The sequence below is a fragment of the Ranitomeya imitator genome, chromosome 8 (assembly GCF_032444005.1).
Source record: "Ranitomeya imitator isolate aRanImi1 chromosome 8, aRanImi1.pri, whole genome shotgun sequence".
Taxonomy (NCBI): Eukaryota; Metazoa; Chordata; class Amphibia; order Anura; family Dendrobatidae; genus Ranitomeya; species Ranitomeya imitator.
This window is the reverse complement of record NC_091289.1, coordinates 12,237,804-12,259,380: the sequence shown is the minus strand read 5'-3', so window position 1 is coordinate 12,259,380 and position 21,577 is coordinate 12,237,804. Positions and strand designations below refer to the sequence as shown.

General features: G+C 47.9%; 1 protein-coding gene across 2 annotated transcripts in view; it reads left to right on the top strand.

Annotated features, from left to right (window-relative positions):
* CHCHD6 (coiled-coil-helix-coiled-coil-helix domain containing 6) overlaps positions 1 to 21,577 on the top strand; it is a 223,927-nt gene that overhangs the window by 66,135 nt on the left and 136,215 nt on the right. The window contains exons 5-6 of one of the 2 annotated variants that reach the window (XM_069736291.1): positions 10,075 to 10,095; positions 18,945 to 19,028. In XM_069736291.1, coding sequence (XP_069592392.1) covers positions 10,075 to 10,095; positions 18,945 to 19,028 — 105 coding nt within the window. The remainder of the gene's footprint in view (positions 1 to 10,074; positions 10,096 to 18,944; positions 19,029 to 21,577) is intronic. The other variant, XM_069736290.1, reaches the window with a different exon arrangement.

Genomic DNA, 21,577 nt, shown 5'->3' with positions numbered 1-21,577 from the left:
GCTATAATACTGCTCCTATGTACAAGAATATAACTGCAATAATACTGCTCCTATGTATAAGAATATAACTACTATAATACTGCCCCTATGTACAAGAATATAACTACTATAATACTGCCCCTATGTACAAGAATATAACTGCTATAATACTGCTCCTATGTACAAGAATATAACTACTATAATACTGCCCCTATGTACAAGAATATAACTACTATAATACTGCCCCTATGTACAAGAATATAACTACTATAATACTGCTCCTATGTACAAGAATATAACTGCTATAATACTGCTCCTATGTATAAGAATATAACTAATATAATACTGCTCCTATGTACAAGAATACAACTACTATAATACTGCTCCTATGTACAAGAATATAACTAATATAATACTGCTCCTATGTACAAGAATATAACTACTATAATTCTGCCCCTATGTACAAGAATATGACTACTATAATACTGCCCCTATGTACAAGAATATAACTACTATAATACTGCTCCTATGTACAGGAATATAACTACTATAATACTGCCCCTATGTACAAGAATATAACTACTATAATACTGCCTCCTATGTACAAGAATATAACTACTATAATTCTGCCCCTATGTACAAGAATATGACTACTATAATACTGCCCCTATGTACAAGAATATAACTACTATAATACTGCTCCTATGTACAGGAATATAACTACTATAATACTGCCCCCACGCATAAGAATATACTATATTGCAGGTGTGATATGATGAGTGCTGTGTGTTTCCTCCTGTTCTGCTCCTCTGTTACATGCCGCTATACTCCGCAGCCGTTCGCTCGTGTTGCTCCCCTCTGGCATCATCCTAGCACAATGGTGACTGATCTGCTAATGATTCCTCCGACAGTCCGTGTGTCTCCTCGGAGATCATCGTGGTGTTGCAGCGTTCTCTGACAGACATCAGCCGTCCCCGGGGAGAAGGTGTAAAACACACTTGGCATCTCCCAGAAGGATCTTTAATACATTCATAATAATTAGTCCACTAATGTGTCATTTAATCACGTTCGTTATGATTGTCATCTGCAGCTGGATTTCAGGGATGGAGAGCTTTTTTTTTTTTCCTTTTTCCTTCACTTTTTTTTTCTGTTTCATTTTTGATTTTTCTTTTTTTTCCTGTCTCAGTCTTGATAATGAGGCTTCTTTTCTGGCGAGATATGATAAGTAATTTTTTATTCCCTCTTTTTTTTTTTTTTTTCGTTCCGCTAATGTTGTGACAAGTTTTCTTCTCCGCTCGGTGTATTTTTAGAGTTTGTTCTCTCTTACATGAATTCCCCTTCAGTGTGGATGACTGTCTTCATCAGGTTGATGCTGACCTATGTGCCGCCATCACCGGGTGGAGAGATGCTTAACGTAAAAGCACCCGCTAGATGGACGGGGTGGGTGACCGCGCGGTGTCCTGATGAAGACAGCTCTGCACCACTTTCCAAAAAGCAGCTCTTTGGATCAGTTTCCTCCCGAATCTGCGTTGTTTCTTTTGCAAGAATCCTGTGTGCAATTACGGTAACGGCAGCAACTCACGCGTTTCGCTATGCGGTAATTTTTATTTGCTGCGTGTATTTTCAATCTAAGAGATTGCCAAGAGAATGCCAAGAGTGTGCAAAGCAGTCATCAAAGCAAAAGGTGGCTACTTTGAAGAACCTAGAATATGACATATTTTCAGTTGTTTCACACTTTTTTATTAAGTATATAATTCCACATGTGTTAATTCATAGTTTTGATGCCTTCAGTGTGAATTTACAATTTTCATAGTCATGAAAATGCAGAAAAATCTTTAAATGAGAAGGTGTGTCCAAACTTTTGGTCTGTACTGTATTTCCTTGAGGAATATCAGAGAGACGACATAATGGCGAGTTCTTAAAGCAGATGCTCAAAGACAGTTGTTTTTTACGGAGAGTGCAAGTATTTAATAAAACATAATTTTTTTTCTTTCTCCTTTTATCCGTCGCCTTTACACGTTGCCTCCTGTTCGCTTTACTCTGACTTCTGTTATTGTTGCCTTCACATCGGGCTGCACAATCTCTTCTACTTCAGAGCACTCGCATGTGAAGGATCAGCACCAATCCAAGCAGACAGAACTAGCAGCAATTTTTTTTTCACCTTTTTTGAAGATAATTTTCACCATTTTCCTTCTGTTGTATTTTTTTTATTTTTTTTTTTTAACGCCCCGAGCGCGGACCGTATTCAGAGTGCCGGTAATTATTCAATTATTCACTCAGAAAATTGTAAATTAATGTTCATGGTGAATGACATAATTGCAATTTAAAAAGGGCAATTAATCATAAAACACTCCGCCGCTTGGTTCCTTAGTCCTTTATGTTGTATTATAAGAGCCGCCGTGCCACGCTTAACCCTCCCGTGTGCCGCAGGAGGAGCCGATACCGTGCTCGCATCATATATGGAGGGTCTGACCTTGACTGAGGTTCCTTCTATGTAGGAATTTCTCTGAGCCATTGCCTTAGGGTGAGAGCGACCTATTTGGGGGAACATTCGATTGGACAGGTTGTGTCGATCTGTCCAATCATGTGACAGGGACTTAGATCCTCCAAGATGCAAGTTGTTTGGCGGTGGACCTCTTAGACCGGTGAGAAGTCTATGAAATCGCTCCGTTCTGAATTTCCAACAAGGGAGTATGGTCACTCCCAGGTGGTCTTCACCATCGTGGTCCTTTGATACGACTCTATGAGTGACTATTCCAAGTCAGAAAAGTTGCCACGGGTCGGCCAAGGTTTTCAATTGCTTGAGAGTAACGTGGACCATAATCGGGTTACAGGCCAGGAGTTAGGACCACCAGCATCAAACGACAAGGCCAAAAGGAGCTGCAAGAGCGTAACCCAGGAACTCAAGTCAGGGAGTCCAAATCCAAAGGGCTGAATCCCAAGGGAAGAAGGAGAAGATGTCTCCAGTTTAAGCTTTAAACTGGCAGGCCGTAACCTTCAAGTGCTGGTCGCACCACCCAAAGTGAGGAGAAGACCCTCAGCCTCATACTCAGGAGTGGTTGTTTGTTGGTGCTGCTGCCGCCTCTCACCAGGACTTGTGTAACTGGAACATGGCCAGGCGAGTGGAAAGAAGAATAGCGAAACGTTGAGAAGAGATGGTAGAAGGAGCCAGGTCTCCAGCAGCACAAAGTATTTCAGGTTAAGAATAAGGAATTGATGGCTGCTGGTCCAAAGTAAGGACACTTTCCGCCGCCTGTCTCAGCATGTGATGAGCAGTGATATGGAGCGAACAAGGGTATAAGTGAGGGATAGCAACGGTTGAAGGTGGGTTTTCAAGTAGCACAGAGTATTTCAGGAATGGGTAGTACTTGGTGACCTGTGATTGTTATGGGGGCAGCATGTAGTATTACAGTGTTAGAAAAACGAAAAGGTTACTTAAGTAAGATATTATTTGTACTAGCTCTGAGCAGCACAGAGGATTTCAGGAGAGGAGAGAGGCAGTCACCAGTCAGGATCCTGTTGTGATATGATGTGATGTGACCTCTCCTCAGCACTATGGGGTATAGCTGACTGACTACTGATCCTCAGCACTATAGAGTATAGCTGACTGACCACTGCTCCTCAACACTGAGGGGTATAGCTGACTGACCGCTGCTCCTCAACACTGAGGGGTATAGCTGACTGACCGCTGCTCCTCAGCACTATGGGGTATAGCTGACTGACCGCTGCTCCTCAGCACTATGGGATATAGCTGACTGACCACTGCTCCTCAGGGTATAGCTGACTGACCGCTGCTCCTCAACACTGAGGGGTATAGCTGACTGACCGCTGCTCCTCAGCACTATGGGGTATAGCTGACTGACCGCTGCTCCTCAGCACTATGGGGTATAGCTGACTGACCACTGCTCCTCAGGGTATAGCTGACTGACCGCTGCTCCTTGACACTGAGGGGTATAGCTGACTGACCGCTGCTCCTCAGCACTATGGGGTCATAGCTGACTGACTGCTGCTCCTCAGGACTATGGGGTATAGCTGACTGACCGCTGCTCGACACTATGGGGTATAGCTGACTGACCGCTGCTCGACACTATGGGGTATAGCTGACTGACTTCTGATCATCAGCACTGTGGGGTATAGCTGACTGACCGCTACTTCTCGACACTATGGGGTATAGCTGATTGACTACTGATCCTCAGCACTATGGGGTATAGCTGACTGACCGCTGCTTCTCGGCACTTTGGGGTATAGCTGACTGACCGCTGCTCCTCAGCACTATGGGGTATAGCTGACTGACCGCTGCTTCTCGGCACTATGGGGTATAGCTGACTGACAACCTCTCCTCAGCACTATGGGGTATAGCTGCCTGACCGCTGCTTCTCGGCACTATGGGGTATAGCTGACTGACCGCTGCTCCTCGGCACTATGGGGTATAGCTGACTGACAACCTCTCCTCAGCACTATGGGGTATAGCTGACTGACCACCTCTCCTCGGCACTATGGGGTATAGCTGACTGACCGCTGCTCCTCGGCACTATGGGGTATAGCTGACTGACAACCTCTCCTCAGCACTATGGGGTATAGCTGACTGAGCACCTCTCCTCGGCACTATGGGGTATAGCTGACTAACCGCTGCTTTTCGGCACCATGGGGTATAGCTGACTGACCACCTCTCCTCGGCACTATGGGGTATAGCTGACTGACCACCTCTCCTCGGCACTATGGGGTATAGCTGACTGACCGCTGCTCCTCGGCACTGAGGGGTATAGCTGACTGACCGCTGCTCCTCAGCACTATGGGGTATAGCTGACTGACCACCTCTCCTCGGCACTATGGGGTATAGCTCACTGACCGCTGCTTTTCGGCACCATGGGGTATAGCTGACTGACCACCTCTCCTCGGCACTATGGGGTATAGCTGACTGACCGCTGCTCCTCGGCACTGAGGGGTCAGCAGTTGCAGGGACCCTGTTTATATCCCTAGGTGCAGGTAGTGTACAGCAGCCGCCTGTTGAGCATGGACCCTGCTCGTCTTCTCCGTGGCCCCCATTATGTCTGTAGTAATATCAAGGGGAACAATCGTGGAAATAATGGAACGTTTCAGAATGGCTTCTCACTAGTAATCATTCAGTTTGCTCTAGTGTGTAAATCCGCTCTGGAAATGTGGTGAAAGCATTTGTAATGACCCCGTGAGCTCTTAGCTGAAATGGCTCATTCATTACCCGGGACTATTTCAGTTTAGAGCATCCATGTAAAATGATCAGAAGATAAACCGCTATTATCTGCACATCTGTATCTGTCACAGGTCTCCTGAATTGACACAGGTCATTCTCCGTCTACCCTGCCGAAAAGGTGGCCGACGCGTAACCTTCCGGTGCCAATCCTGGACTATATGTCAGTGTAGGGCATCGACAAAGTGGTCTCATTGAAGTAAGCAAGGGGGCATCGTGGTAGAAATCCCCAATGATCGGGTCATCATGGCTTCCTATTATTGAATTTTGGATTAACATGCCACCACTGAGTACCGAAACAGTGCACCGGCTCCAACCATGTACCTGTCTTGTCTGTTACGTTGGCATCATGGCGGGATTCCTCTATGGATCAGTCAGACTTTATTATCTGTTACCATGGACACTTATATCTTAACATAGAAGCTGTAGACACTAAATGGTAGTAAGTTTTTTTTTTTTCTTTTTTCTTTTTTTAAATCAATACTATTTTTTTGTAAGTGGTAGTGTCACTGGAGCATTCAAAAGTCACCCCTGTGGATATCAGCTACAGTAAACGCACCCTTGTGACTTTCTGCTGGAGTAGATGCACCCCTGAGAATGACTGTCAGCTACACTAAACGCACCCCTGTGACTGATCATCAGCTAGAGTAAACGCACCCCTGAGACTGACTGTCAGCTACACTAAACGCACCCCTGTGACCATCAGCTAGAGTAAACGCACCCCTGAGACTGACTGTCAGCTAGAGTGAACACACCGCTGTGACTGTCAGCTACACTAAACGCACCCCTGTGACCATCAGCTAGAGTAAACGCACCCCTGAAACTGACTGTCAGCTAGAGTAAACACACCGCTGTGACTGACTGTCAGCTACACTAAACGCACCCCTGTGACTGACCATCAGCTAGAGTAAACACACCCCTGAGACTGACTGTCAGCTAGAGTAAAGGCACCACTGTGACTGATCGTCAGCTAAGTAAACGCACCCTTGTGACTGTCAGCTAGATTAAACGCACCCTTGTGACTGTCAGCTAGAGTAAACGCAGCCCTGTAACTGCTTGTCTTCTGGCTGTACTTTGAATAGTAAAGCAAGATCATAGTTTGTTTTTTTTTAAATGTTTTTCTACAAATCACTTTGTGGATGGGTGAGAAGTCTGATTGCTGAGAGTTTCACCCATCACTGGTAAGGAGTCTTGCAGATCTCTTTAAAAGGTTCCCACTAATCACTGGAAATGTTTTCTCACCAGTAACTGGAAAAGTGTTGCATGGATGCCTGGGAAGTGGTCTCATCGGTCCCCAGAAAGGAGTTCTCTTCCGTCACCCTTAACGGGCACTTTTTGATGACTGCAACGGCCTCCCGCTAAGGACAGCAACAGGCTTCAACTGAGTACTGTAACAGGCTGTTTTATTTAGAGCAACGGTCTCCCATTGACTACCGTAACTGTCTATCGTTGATCACCACAATTAGCTCTCGCCCATGATCGTAACGGGCTCTCGCCCATGGCCGTAACGGGCTCCTGCCCCTGCCGTAATGGTCTCCCGTCCCATGACCGTAGCGGGCTCCCGCCCATGACCGTAGCAGGCTCCCGTCGATGACCGGAAATGGTTTCCAGTGTACTCTAGAAAGGGATTCTCTCCTATCACTGGAAAGGAGTCCTGCCGATCACAAGAAGGGTTCCCAAACCTTTGTTGTAACTTTCTGGGGTCTTCGAGTTAATGTAGCGTGAGTCTCTCCTCACTCAGTATCTGTGGGCCTGGAGGCCACATAATAGCATGCATCTGCAGCTGCTTTTAATTCTCCAATTACAGTATGGGGGACCGAAGGCTCGGGCCTCTTTCCACTGATCTGTGAGGCCTGTAGCCATCAGAAATTTTATACTTATCTATGGGTAAGCCTCTTTAACCATGTTCTGCCCTCTTTGGTCATTGACTAACTGTCTGGTTAAAGAGTTTTTCCTGTATTTTAATAAATTTGCCTAAGAGCTGTAAATCATCATCAAGACGGCCTCCTTGGACAGCCCATCGGGACGTGCCGGTCCTCTGCTGTCGGCCACTTTTACCTCCAGACTCGGCTAATTCATCGTCTCTCTCTGCTTCACCTAGCCTGTAATATTTCACTGCCTTATTTCCTCTAAAGACTCGGATGATGCTAATGTTGATTTGATAAGGTTCCTTTGCTTTTTCTCCGTCTTTAATTCGAAATGTCTGTAATTTTGCGCTTCACGGACTTGAGCGGAGAATTAGCGAAATGGAGAGAGACTGCCCGAGTGGGAGGCGGGTGGACGGTGGGGAGTCTTCTCTGTCGCCGCCGATTGCCTCCGTGAAGTGGAAAGGTGTGAAGGATTATCAATTGTGATGGCCGGGAGCTCGCCAGATATGGAAATTTAGGAGGGGAGCTGCAGGTTCTGCACCCATTCTGCGGGACATCCCCCGGGGGTAGGGGACAATTAGGTGCGTTGACTCCTGATGATTTACCACCCTGGTGTATTATCACCTGCATCAATGTCATAATTTGTCCCCGACTTCACACCGAAATGCCATTTGCGTAATTGCAAAAAATATTCCCAATTTTTCTCTTCTTTAGCACCCGCCCCTCCCCCGCGTCTGGCAGGTTTTGATAAATGTAGCTTTTAACTTTAAGGATTGATTAACTGGGTTAGTAAATCCAGGCCAGGTAGCAGACGATTTATGAAGATCTCTGTTATTTCTCCGACTTCTCTGAAGAAGGTTGTAATGCTCCGTCACTCTTTATTTCAGATATTTTTTTTTGTGTGCTGATTTATGAAGGGAATATAAATATCTGTTGGATTTTTTTTTTCTTCCTCTGATTTTATGTAAAGGAATTTTTAGGTTTTACTGCTCAGAAGCGTCGGTCGTTACTAGAAGTTTAGCGAAAACCCATTTCCTCCAAGCCGCCTCCGATTTGCAGGTCGAACATGGCATAATAACTAAAGTACAGGAGATCTAATAAAAACTTTTGTCAGCTTATGAATTTTTTTTAATACTTTTTCATTATATGTTGTCCGCCCAGAGAGGAAGAGGCATAAACAGCGGTGCCAAACCATAAAAGCCTGTAGACGGGCAGATGACCCACCTTTAATGAGCGCCGACCCGAGCGATCATTCATCCCAATCCAGTGTAATTTCTGTCGCTAGTGCCCCCCTCGTTTGTCCATGGTAATTCGTGGTCGACCACGACAATCTCATGACTTTTTAACACGGGGCGTCAGTCAAGGGAAACAGTTGTGCGGCTTATCAACACCCTAAATAAATGGGTCGGAAATTAATAACATGGAATTAGCTTTTTTTTTTTTAGACAGAGCTCCAAATTCCCTGCATAAACATACGGTCCGTTGCTGGTTTGCCCATCCTTTTTGGCCCAAGGTGTCAACATCTGGAAAATTGTAAGGCATATGAAAAGTGTATGCCAAAAATGTGTAATAAGTGCAGGAACCACTGACTTCTATCAGGAGTATGGGGGTCTCCTTCTTTACTCGGTCCTCTAGAGAGGAGAAGACCCTCCAGCCTGTTGCTTTCTCTCCATTGTAAAATTTGGAATTTGCAGGAACCATCTGGTATTTCACAATTTTCTTAATGATGGGTCATGGTTTGCCACCTTTGTACGTCATCTATCCATTTTTGGAGTGCCAAGAAGGGGTCCAAGGACCTCCTTCTCTCAATATGGTAGCACAGTGCACCGTTAGTATTTACGCTCTCCTCTGATATGGAAACTTCATGTGACAAGCCACTAGATGCAGACATTTGGGTGTACATAGCTAAGGATGGACCGCAAAGAATGCCATCACACGCATCATGTGGCTTCTGCACCACTGGGCCAAACAGTATAATTCTAGCTGTCTGTGATCACCACTAGAGGGAGCTCACTGCGTACAGATTATACATGCAGTGTGCTCCCTCTAGTGGTGGTCACAGGTAGCCAAAATGTTATCCTATAACTCTTATGGTTGCAGGGGATTTGTAGCTATGTGTCAGAAAATTGGAAATCCGTCTCCTATCAAAAATATATATAAAACTAAATCCGTACAGAATATTGAATCTAAAAATCTACAAGGCAGCCGTTCCCTTTAAAGGCAAACCAAATGAACAGAAGTGTCCTTTCTGGTAAAGACTATTAGATTGTTCTTCTCTTTTAGAATTTAGTTCAATGTCTCAGTGGTTTATTATTTTTTTTTTTTTTTTGCACCCCCACACGCACTCTTCCCCCATCTCTTTTTTTTTTTTTTTTTTTTTACGCTTCAATTGGCAATTTTGGACAGCGGCGCTCATGGAGAACTAGACGTCTAACCTCAGATGAAAGGTCTAACCACAGTACAAATCTTCCCCAGCAAACTCTGTCAGAAGCCTCTGCCGCTGCCTGGTATTTTTGGCCCTTTCTATCATTTCTAGGTCGGGTTATGAATACATTACTCCCTGCACCCTCTTCCTACTTTTTTAAAAAAAAAAAAATGTTTCATAAAAGATTTTTTTCTTCTTCCCAGTTCAAAGTTTTTCTGCATTTTGTATTTTTTAGCTTTCATTAAAAAAAAATGAGATGTAGCGGTGAAATAAATCCGGGACTCAGGTGTGTAAGGGGTTTATGTTTGGCCCCGTCCAGCACCTGCCGAGGCGACACATTCGGAGCCTTTGTAGACGCCGCGTTTGGCCGTGTTTGCAGTGTAGGAAGCTTTGTGGAACAATGGCTGCTGCGGCTCTTCTCTTCTCTATTCCTTAAGCTCTCTCTCTACATTGGATGAACACACGGCTTTGTGCCGTAGAAACCCGGGCTCGATAAATCACTGACATTTTCCTTTTCTCTCTCTCTCTTTCCCCTCCTTTTCTTCTTTCCCTCTCCCCTTTTTCATTTTGCAAAGCCTGCGGATTTGGATGAATGGGTAAGCACTGTTTGGCTTGTGTTCCTGCTTATTTCACTTGTCATATTGTCACCGTGTGGGGATTGTTTGTGGAAATTGTAGTCTATTTAATTTCCTTCTCGGATCTCCCACTCCATTTACTTTTGGACATTTTTTTTTAACCGACGTTGGTATCTGCGGATTAAGTGCAGCAGAGGCGACCGGCTGGGCTTCGGGACTTTCCTAAAGTTCAGACAGACATCCTTACCTATTGCAACCGTCTGTTTGACGCCCAGCAGGGGCTTGCGGACACCTAATAAGATCGTGCTGTCCCCACATGTTGTCGGCAGCACATCCCTGGTCGCCATTGGTCGACGTGCTGCCAATTTACAAAGATTTTTAGGCGAGCCTAAAAATCAAAGCACCCGACAAATAAGTGTTTATGCTCACTGATCGGGGATGTTTACTTGGATCGCCAGTCATCGGCTCAGCTGAAAGTTCCACAGAAGTGGATGCACGCTGTGCCCTGTAGTGACATCATGTCATAGGCAGGGTGAAAGCTCCAGGACACTGCAGGGACCGGTCACCCGGCGACATTCATTAGTGGCTAAGGAGCCATTCTGATCTCAGCAGCAGACTGGGGAGACGCTCATGCACCGTGCAGCACCACGTCACAGGCAAGGAGAATACTCCAGAAGACTGACGTTAGATGTGGTCAGACCCACTTATTAGTAGCTATAGTGCATTAAAAGGATCCTGAAGGGACACAGGTGCAGGAGTAATACACAGGAGAGACTGCCGACAGTGCGTGGTGCAGGAGTAATGCACAGGAGAGGCTGCGGACAGTGCACGGTGCAGGAGTAATGCACAGGAGAGGCTGCGGACAGTGTGTGGTGCAGGAGTAATGCACAGGAGAGGCTGCAGACAGTGCGTGGTGCAGGAGTAATGCACAGGAGAGACTGCGGACAGTGCGCGGTGAAGGAGTAATGCACAGGAGAGGCAGTGGACAGTGCGAGGTGCAGGAGTAATGCACAGGAGAGGCTGCGGACAGTGTGTGGTGCAGGAGTAATGCACAGGAGAGGCTGCGGACAGTGCGCGGTGCAGGAGTAATGCACAGGAGAGACTGCGGATAGTGTGCGGTGCAGGAGTAATTCACAGGAGAGGCTGCGGACAGTGCGTGGTGCAGGAGTAATGCACAGGAGAGACTGCGGACAGTGCGCGGTGCAGGAGTAATGCACAGGAGAGACTGCGGACAGTGTGCGGTGCAGGAATAATGCACAGGAGAGACTGGACAGTGTGCGGTGCAGGAGTAATGCACAGGAGAGACTGCGGACAGTGTGCGGTGCAGGAGTAATGCACAGGAGAGACTGCGGACAGCGCGCGGTGCAGGAATAATGCACAGGAGAGGGTGCAGACAGTGTGTGGTGCAGGAGTAATGCACAGGAGAGACTGCGGACAGTGCGTGGTGCAGGAATAATGCACAGGAGAGGGTGCAGACAGTGTGTGGTGCAGGAATAATGCACAGGAGAGGCAGCGGACAGTGCGCGGTGCAGGAGTAATGCACAGGAGAGACTGCGGACAGTGTGCGTTGCAGGAGTAATGCACAGGAGAGACTGCGGACAGCGCGCGGTGCAGGAGTAATGCACAGGAGAGGCTGCGGACAGTGCGCTGTGCAGGAATAATGCACAGGAGAGACTAGACAGTGTGCGGTGCAGGAGTAATGCACAGGAGAGACTGCGGACAGTGTGCGGTGCAGGAGTAATGCACAGGAGAGACTGCGGACAGTGCGCGGTGAAGGAGTAATGCACAGGAGAGGCAGTGGACAGTGCGAGGTGCAGGAGTAATGCACAGGAGAGGCTGCGGACAGTGTGTGGTGCAGGAGTAATGCACAGGAGAGGCTGCGGACAGTGCGCGGTGCAGGAGTAATGCACAGGAGAGACTGCGGATAGTGCGCGGTGCAGGAGTAATTCACAGGAGAGGCTGCGGACAGTGCGTGGTGCAGGAGTAATGCACAGGAGAGACTGCGGACAGTGTGCGGTGCAGGAATAATGCACAGGAGAGACTGGACAGTGTGCGGTGCAGGAGTAATGCACAGGAGAGACTGCGGACAGTGTGCGGTGCAGGAGTAATGCACAGGAGAGACTGCGGACAGCGCGCGGTGCAGGAATAATGCACAGGAGAGGGTGCAGACAGTGTGTGGTGCAGGAGTAATGCACAGGAGAGACTGCGGACAGTGCGTGGTGCAGGAATAATGCACAGGAGAGGGTGCAGACAGTGTGTGGTGCAGGAATAATGCACAGGAGAGGCAGCGGACAGTGCGCGGTGCAGGAGTAATGCACAGGAGAGACTGCGGACAGTGTGCGTTGCAGGAGTAATGCACAGGAGAGACTGCGGACAGCGCGCGGTGCAGGAGTAATGCACAGGAGAGGCTGCGGACAGTGCGCTGTGCAGGAATAATGCACAGGAGAGACTAGACAGTGTGCGGTGCAGGAGTAATGCACAGGAGAGACTGCGGACAGTGTGCGGTGCAGGAGTAATGCACAGGAGAGGCTGCGGACAGTGTGCGGTGCAGGAGTAATGCACAGGAGAGACTGCGGACAGTGCGTGGTGCAGGAATAATGCACAGGAGAGGGTGCAGACAGTGTGTGGTGCAGGAGTAATGCACAGGAGAGGGTGCAGACAGTGTGTGGTGCAGGAGTAATGCACAGGAGAGGCAGCGAACAGTGTGCGGTGCAGAAGTAATGCACAGGAGAGACTGCGGACAGTGCGCGGTGCAGGAATAATGCACAGGAGAGGGTGCAGACAGTGTGTGGTGCAGGAGTAATGCACAGGAGAGGCTGCGGACAGTGCGCGGTGCAGGAATAATGCACAGGAGAGGGTGCAGACAGTGTGTGGTGCAGGAGTAATGCACAGGAGAGGCAGCAGGCAGTGCACGGTGCAGGAGTAATGCACAGGAGAGACTGCGGACAGTGTGCGGTGCAGGAGTAATGCACAGGAGAGACTGCGGACAGCGCACGGTGCAGACAGTGTGTGGTGCAGGAGTAATGCACAGGAGAGGCTGCGGACAGTGCGCGGTGCAGGAGTAATGCACAGGAGAGACTGCGGACAGTGCGCGGTGCAGGAATAATGCACAGTAGAGGGTGCAGACAGTGTGTGGTGCAGGAGTAATGAACAGGAGAGGCAGCGGACAGTGCACGGTGCAGGAGTAATGCACAGGAGAGACTGCGGACAGTGCGCGGTGCAGGAATAATGCACAGTAGAGGGTGCAGACAGTGTGTGGTGCAGGAGTAATGAACAGGAGAGGCAGCGAACAGTGTGCGGTGCAGAAGTAATGCACAGGAGAGACTGCGGACAGTGCGCGGTGCAGGAATAATGCACAGGAGAGGGTGCAGACAGTGTGTGGTGCAGGAGTAATGCACAGGAGAGGCTGCGGACAGTGCGCGGTGCAGGAATAATGCACAGGAGAGGGTGCAGACAGTGTGTGGTGCAGGAGTAATGCACAGGAGAGGCAGCAGGCAGTGCACGGTGCAGGAGTAATGCACAGGAGAGACTGCGGACAGTGTGCGGTGCAGGAGTAATGCACAGGAGAGACTGCGGACAGCGCACGGTGCAGACAGTGTGTGGTGCAGGAGTAATGCACAGGAGAGGCAGCGGACAGTGCGCGGTGCAGGAGTAATGCACAGGAGAGACTGCGGACAGTGCGCGGTGCAGGAATAATGCACAGTAGAGGGTGCAGACAGTGTGTGGTGCAGGAGTAATGAACAGGAGAGGCAGCGGACAGTGCACGGTGCAGGAGTAATGCACAGGAGAGACTGCGGACAGTGTGCGGTGCAGGAGTAATGCACAGGAGAGACTGCGGACAGTGCGCGGTGCAGGAATAATGCACAGGAGAGGGTGCAGACAGTGTGTGGTGCAGGAGTAATGCACAGGAGAGGCTGCAGACAGTGTGCGGTGCAGGAGTAATGCACAGGAGAGACTGCAGACAGTGCGTGGTGCAGGAGTAATGCACAGGAGAGACTGCGGACAGTGTGCGGTGCAGGAGTAATGCACAGGAGAGACTGGACAGTGTGCGGTGCAGGAGTAATGCACAGGAGAGACTGCGGACAGTGCGTGGTGCAGGAGTAATGCACAAGAGAGGCTGCAGACAGTGCGTGGTGCAGGAGTAATGCACAGGAGAGGCTGCGGACAGTGCGTGGTGCAGGAGTAATGCACAGGAGAGGCTGCAGACAGTGCGTGGTGCAGGAGTAATGCACAGGAGAGACTGCGGACAGTGCGTGGTGCAGGAGTAATGCACAGGAGAGGCTGCGGACAGTGTGCGCTGCAGGAGTAATGCACAGGAGAGACTGCAGACAGTGTGTGGTGCCAGAGTAATGCACAGGAGAGGCTGCGGACAGTGTGCGGTGGAGGAGTAATGCACAGGAGAGGCTGCGGACAGTGCGTCGTGCAGGAGTAATGCACAGGAGAGGCTGCAGACAGTGTGCGGTGCAGGAGTAATGCACAGGAGAGGCTGCGGACAGTGTGTGGTGCAGGAGTAATGCACAGGAGAGGCTGCGGACAGTGTGCGGTGCAGGTGTAATGCACAGGAGAGGGTGCAGACAGTGTGTGGTGCAGGAGTAATGCACAGGAGAGGCTGTGGACAGTGCGGTGCAGGAGTAATGCACAGGAGAGGCTGCGGACAGTGTGTGGTGCAGGAGTAATGCACAGGAGAGGCTGCGGACAGTGTGCGGTGCAGGAGTAATGCACAGGAGAGACTGGACAGTGTAGGTTGCAGGAGTAATGCACAGGAGAGGCTGCAGACAGTGTGCGGTGCAGAAGTAATGCACAGGAGAGGCTGCGGACAGTGTGCGGTGCAGGAGTAATGCACAGGAGAGGCTGCGGACAGTGTGCGGTGCAGAAGTAATGCACAGGAGAGGCTGCGGACAGTGTGCGGTGCAGAAGTAATGCACAGGAGAGGCTGCAGACAGTGTGTGGTGCAGGAGTAATGCACAGGAGAGGCTGCGGACAGTGTGCGGTGCAGAAGTAATGCACAGGAGAGGCTGCGGACAGTGTGTGGTGCAGGAGTAATGCACAGGAGAGGCTGCGGACAGTGTGTGGTGCAGGAGTAATGCACAGGAGAGGCTGCGGACAGTGTGCGGTGCAGGAATAATGCACAGGAGAGGGTGCAGACAGTGTGTGGTGCAGGAGTAATGCACAGGAGAGGCTGCGGACAGTGTGTGGTGCAGGAGTAATGCACAGGAGAGGCTGCGGACAGTGTGTGGTGCAGGAGTAATGCACAGGAGAGGCTGCGGACAGTGTGTGGTGCAGGAGTAATGCACAGGAGAGGCTGCGGACAGTGTGCGGTGCAGCATCACATCACAAGCAATGAGAAAATTACAGGACAGTGCAAGGAAAGTCAGAAATTATGACGATAATGCATTTGACAACCATCATTTACTATAAATGGGTCCTGAATGAAATACACTTAGAAAATGGGAAGTCCCTGAATTGTCGCTGTGCCGCCCCCCAGATAGTCTGCCTTATATTTTATTAGGTCAGGATTTACACGGGATTCTTTTTTTACTGTACTTAAAAATCTGTGTAATAGCAATAACAGAAAATACCAAAAATTATCTTCCTGCACGGGGCGCCCAGAATTACAGCAAAGTTTTCTGCACGATGCAGCAGCTTCCATCACGGATTCTCATGAATAGTATTAATTGTGTAAACTGCGGAACAAATAATCACTTAAAAGTGTAACTAAACTTTTTGATACGTTGTAGCCCGTGATTAGTAGTGTTGATCGGTCGGGGGCTCAACCTGAGAGCCAGCAGCACTTAACTTATTTTATAAAAATGTTGTCTCTGTCCAAATATATATGGACCTAACTGTATAAATAATACGTAGTTACCTTTTAATGGTCACTGTGACACATTTCCACCATCTGGACCCACGTTAGAAAATAAAAGTAAGATATCCATGAAAACAAACGTATAGATTAGACGGATGAGCTATTGGATGCCGCCCGGGCATTTCCACAACCTTCTCGTGGCCCAACGTGCGAGTAATGAAAGGGAGATGAGCAGTTCATAAATGAAAGCTCGTTAATTGCCGCTGCAGACTTCACACCCTCCGATACCTTTCTGGCACCGGCCAGCCATTACCATGAATAACCTTCCTATTGGACGGAGCCTGCACGCTGCAGATCACAGGTCACTCTCCCTAATGAGTTTTTGCATACATAATCTTCATTAAATCCTGCCGCATTTCTGCTTTTCTTCCCAATCAAGGCTCGTGTTAGCAGAAAAGGTTAAGCACCGTCTGGCTTCCATCATAGCTGAGCCGGGTCAGCCGCCTAATAGCAGAGATGTCCCCCCTCCCTGTTAGCACAGTCTACATATGTGAACTCCTCGTTCGCCGCGGCAGCGCACGACCCGCCGTTGTTTGTTTAAGGGCGATACAAATAATTCCGCCCATTGTTGCGGCAGATTTGAAAATATGCAAAAATACACATTACACGGGGGCTCAGACAAAATGAAGAAAGCCCTATGTGCCTATTATTAACCATTAGCAGAGAGAAATATTTACATCCCCCCTCCTGTCCTGAAAAACCATATGCAGATGCACACGTGCGACTTAATTAGTAGCGGGGACTCCAACTATTTGGGCTGAACTCTTTGTGTTCCAGAGGGGGCCGTCTTACCAGTCTCATGGGGGAAACAATAGGCATGCAGGGTGCCAAGTGTCCAAGCTCGTTAGTGACGATGCATGGAGCATGCCAATTGAATATGCAAATGGTTATTAATTCTTCCGATTTCATTTGCATCTTAGATGGCGATCAGATGGAAAAGATGTATAAACCGGATCCTTTCCCCTGACATAAAGGGAAGAAGGACATCTCGCAGATTTACTTTTAAAGGGGAACTATTTCTAATTAAAATGGATATGCCCAAAAATCAAAAGGGGGTTTCCAGGCCATAAAAATTGGACTTAAAATAGTAAGTAACTTCCAATTAGCTCTGGTCGCCCCTTTCTTCGCTAAGCACTACATCTCAGATTCTGGCCCTGAAGGGGGCTGGCTGACTGATCATTTCAGTCCCAAGCCTTTTTTGATGCATAGGCGGAAAAGGGGTCTGGCTTAGCTGTTGATATTATCAGTTGCACAGTACAAAGGATTGGAAGCGCAGTAGCCAGGACCTGGGATGAAGCTGCCAGAAGAGGAACGGGGCGTCAGAATGTCAAAACCCCTTTTAAATGTCATTTCTTGGTGCATTGCAAAAACAAAGCCGGTGTCTGCGGAGCGTCTCGTGTGATCGTGGCGAGTAAGAAATCCTATTCTTATCACTGAAGTATTGCATGCATGTGAACGGTTGCAAGATTCTCACTTGAGACCCCCCCTTATTTTGGGATTTTCTGAGCCCACCACTTTCTGATCTGAATTAGAAAAGGCATCCCGTAGCCCAAACGATCTTTTCTCTGGTCCCTTCCCGCTGAAGCTTGCCTCGCCTCCAGGTCTTCGGCAGGATGCTGTCAGGCTCATTGAGCATCAGATGAAGCTGACATTTAAAATACGGCAAGCCAGACGGGGCTTTTGTTCCTTGCCAGATACGCTCAGCCTAAACTTCATGAAGTGTCCCAGTTTACCCATTGCACGCTGCTCTTGGGAAGAATACGGGAAGCAGCCAGCCTTCAGATACAATCTTTCTTCCTAACTACCCCTGCCAGTCTTAGAACGACGGCTCCCGACCCTCCGGGGATCACTTCCGTCCAGGCCGCTTTATCACTTTGGCTATGTCAATTTCAACCCAACGCCTTCATAGTTTGTAAAAGTTCAAGCTCGTTTTGTAGGTCTTTGCCATAAAGCATCTCTGCAGTGCCATCCATCCGTGCGAGAAAGGAACATAACAAAGCCCATCACTTAGGCTACTTTCACACATCAGGTGTCCGCCGTCAGGCTCAATCCGGCTAATTTTCAAAAAACCTGATTCCTCGAATGTTGCCGCCGGATCCGTTTTTTCCCCCCATAGGCTTGTATTAGTGCCGGATGACCTTGCGTTTCGTACGGTTTTCGCCGGATCCGACAAATCTGCTGTTTCCGGAAAAAACGTACATAGTAAAAAATTTTGTCTCCGGCAAAAAAAGACGAAAGCATCGGATCCGGAAAATGGCAGATTTTTTAAACTGAGCACGTACCTATTTTTTTTTTTTTCTTATATCCAATTATCTGGATATGCTAGTCAGATCCGTCGAAAAAAACGGATCAGTCGCATCAGTTTTTCACAATCTGCGACGGATCAGTTTTTTCCAACATTCGACGGATTGTGCCTGACGGCGAAAACCTGATGTGTGAAAGTCGACTTACACACTTAATTACCTGGTTTATAAAGTTTAGGTAAGAAAAGGAGAACAGCGCAGGAAAATACTGTAGCAAAAAGCTCTCCGTTTTTGAAAGGATAGCCGTCCGAGGGGTACGACATATTTGCCTTGCCTGATTTTGCGCTGTTTTGTTGCAAAGATGCAAAACTTTGCAGCGATTTCTGCACTGACTACACAAGCGTCGTCCCTGTTCTCCAAATCTGGGAGTGAAGAAATGGGAAAAAGAATAGGAAATCTGAAGAAAGGACTGATTACTTCTCCTTCAGCTGGATCCACTCTTGTCCAGAATGGGGATTTTGTCCCTATTTTTCCCTCAGTTACCCCCTCTATGTCTAGAAAGAGTGGAATCGAGCGATCGGTTGTTTGTGCACATCATTTATCTGTCTTTGTATCTTCATCGTCATAGACTTTGAATGGGTCTCCATCGATCACCAGGATCAGGGCATTTGTCCAGGAGGAGAGCGGTGGGATGCATGCCTACAGGGTCTCCGTTACGTCCTATACATGTCACCTTTTATTTCGTTTTTTTACTTTTGTAGGCCAAGGAACTCCAACACAAAGAGGAAGAGCTTAAAAAACTGGATGCTTTCCACAAGGAGCAGCTGACAAGCATTGAGAAGAAGGTAAGTGTCCAACACTTGAGACCAAGTACAGAAACTAGAAACTGCAAGGCTGCTTTGAGAAGTGAGTTAATATATTACCAGCTATACTCCAAAGCGACATACCGACATTGCTCCCTGTTATTATAAATCGGAAGAGAAAGGTAGAGATATAGCTAAATTAACCTGAAAAATCTTACCCAAGCTGTGTACCCATAAAGGGAATCTACTAGTTAATAGCGTCCTGTGATCACAGCAGCCTCTGCGCTGTTAGAAGCAAGTAGGTTCCGCAGTGGGAATTGAGATTTTAGAAACATTTTCTTGGAAAAGGCTGTAACGTAACTGTATGCTTACCTAATCAGGGAATTACAAGACCTAAACTACTATCTAATAATGTCCTGTGATCACAGCAGCCTCTGCGCTGTTAGAAGCACGAAGTCTGTGCAGAGTAAAGGTACCTTCACACATAACGATATCGTTAACGATATCGTTGCTTTTTGTGACGTAGCAACGATATCGTTAAGGAAATCGTTCTGTGTGACAGCGACCAACGATCAGGCCCCTGCTGGGAGATCGTTGGTCGCTGAGGAAAGTCCAGAACTTTATTTCGTCGCTGGATCTCCCGCTGACATCGCTGGATCGGCGTGTGTGACGCCGATCCAGCGATGTCTTCACTGGTAACCAGGGTAAACATCGGGTTACTAAGCGCAGGGCCGCGCTTAGTAACCCGATGTTTACCCTGGTTACCAGCGTAAACGTTAAAAAAACAAACACTACATACTTACATTCCGCTGTCTGTCCCCGGCGCTCTGCTTCTCTGCACTCCTCCTGCATCCTGCGTCAGCGCCAGCTGGCCGGAAAGCACAGCGGTGACATCACCGCTCTGCTTTCCGGCTGGCCGGCGCTGACAGTGCAGAGGAAAGCAGAGCGCCGGGGACAGACAGCGGAATGTAAGTATGTAGTGTTTGTTTTTTTAACGTTTACGCTGGTAACCAGGGTAAACATCGGGTTACTAAGCACGGCCCTGCGCTTAGTAACCCGATGTTTACCCTGGTTACCGGTGACCTCGGGATCGTTGGTCGCTGGAGAGCTGTCTGTGTGACAGCTCTCCAGCGACCAAACAGCGACGCTGCAGCGATCCACATCGTTGTCGGTATCGCTGCAGCGTCGCTCAGTGTGAAGGTACCTTAAGAGTGGAGGGAGGAGAACTGGCAAATGTACTATGAGTTAGTAAGACGGTAGAAAGTGACCAGGACGGGCAGTAGCTCTGCTCCATCTATAACTTGGGGCACCATGTGACATAAGAAAAAGGGGTCTGAAGAATTTAACACTAAGGTTATTTTTTTAAGTCCGCCTTTCCGCTGCCATTTTATTTGTTGTTTTGTTTTCTACATAATGCCATCAATATTAATATCAATCAATACATCCAAGCTCATCATCACGTACAATCCGTGCTAAATTTTGCCCCCCGCCCCCTTAATGTTTTCTGCATTTTCCATGCATGCTAAAAAAAAAAAAAAATGCATCAAAGTGGATCGGCGGCCGTGACACCGACACGCTGTTATTTGACTACAGAATTCAGCTCATTAATGGTCGTCTTGTGTAAACAGTGAAATGGATCGAATAAGTGTAGCCGCTGTTTAGGGAACACAATAGCGCAGCTTGTAAGCTGTGGCTGCACTTATGTTTTATACATCACGTTGTAAGGAGTCAAGGCCGCACTGATTAAATAATGCATCTTTATCGTATAGATTTCTCTCCACGATATTTTGTAAAGTAAATAGAAAAAAAGTTACGTTTATTCCAGAAAATGTGAAACCGTTGTTTAGTATCTTCTTTATGTGATACGATGAGCTTTCAGGACCAAGGATAGCGGCTGCACCACTCAGGGTGTGTGTCCACGGGCCGTATTACATCCGGATTAGCTGCGGATTGAACGCTGCATATAGCCGCAGCGTCCAGATGTTACAGCATAGTGGAGAGGATCTTGAAATCCCGTCTCCACTATGGGTGCGACACGCATCCGGCGGCCCGGCGTTTACGGACATGCGGCGCGTCCTTTTAGAACGCTCCGCCGCTGCAAATTAAATCACAGGGCCCTATGTATGGGGTGCAGAGATTCCGGATGTATGCAATGAACACATCCGGAATCACCGCACGTACAGAATGGGGCAGCGCTTTGGGCAGAGCAGGTTTTCCGCTCCATCCAAAGCGCCGTCATTACGGACCATGGACACGCACCCTAAGACAATCTGACCATATGCCACCTGTATATTTATCTCAGGAGGTGTAAATGTATTATATGTTTCTAATAACTGTTGACGGTATTATAGTAGTTATATTCTTGTACATAGAGGCAGTATTATAGTAGTTATATTCTTGTACATAGGAGCAGTATTATAGTAGTTATATTCTTGTACATAGGAGCAGTATTATAGTAGTTATATTCTTGTACATAGGAGCAGTATTATAGTAGTTATATTCTTGTATATAGGGGCAGTATTATAGTAGTTATATTCTTGTATATAGAGGCAGTATTATAGTAGTTATATTCTTGTATATAGGGGCAGTAT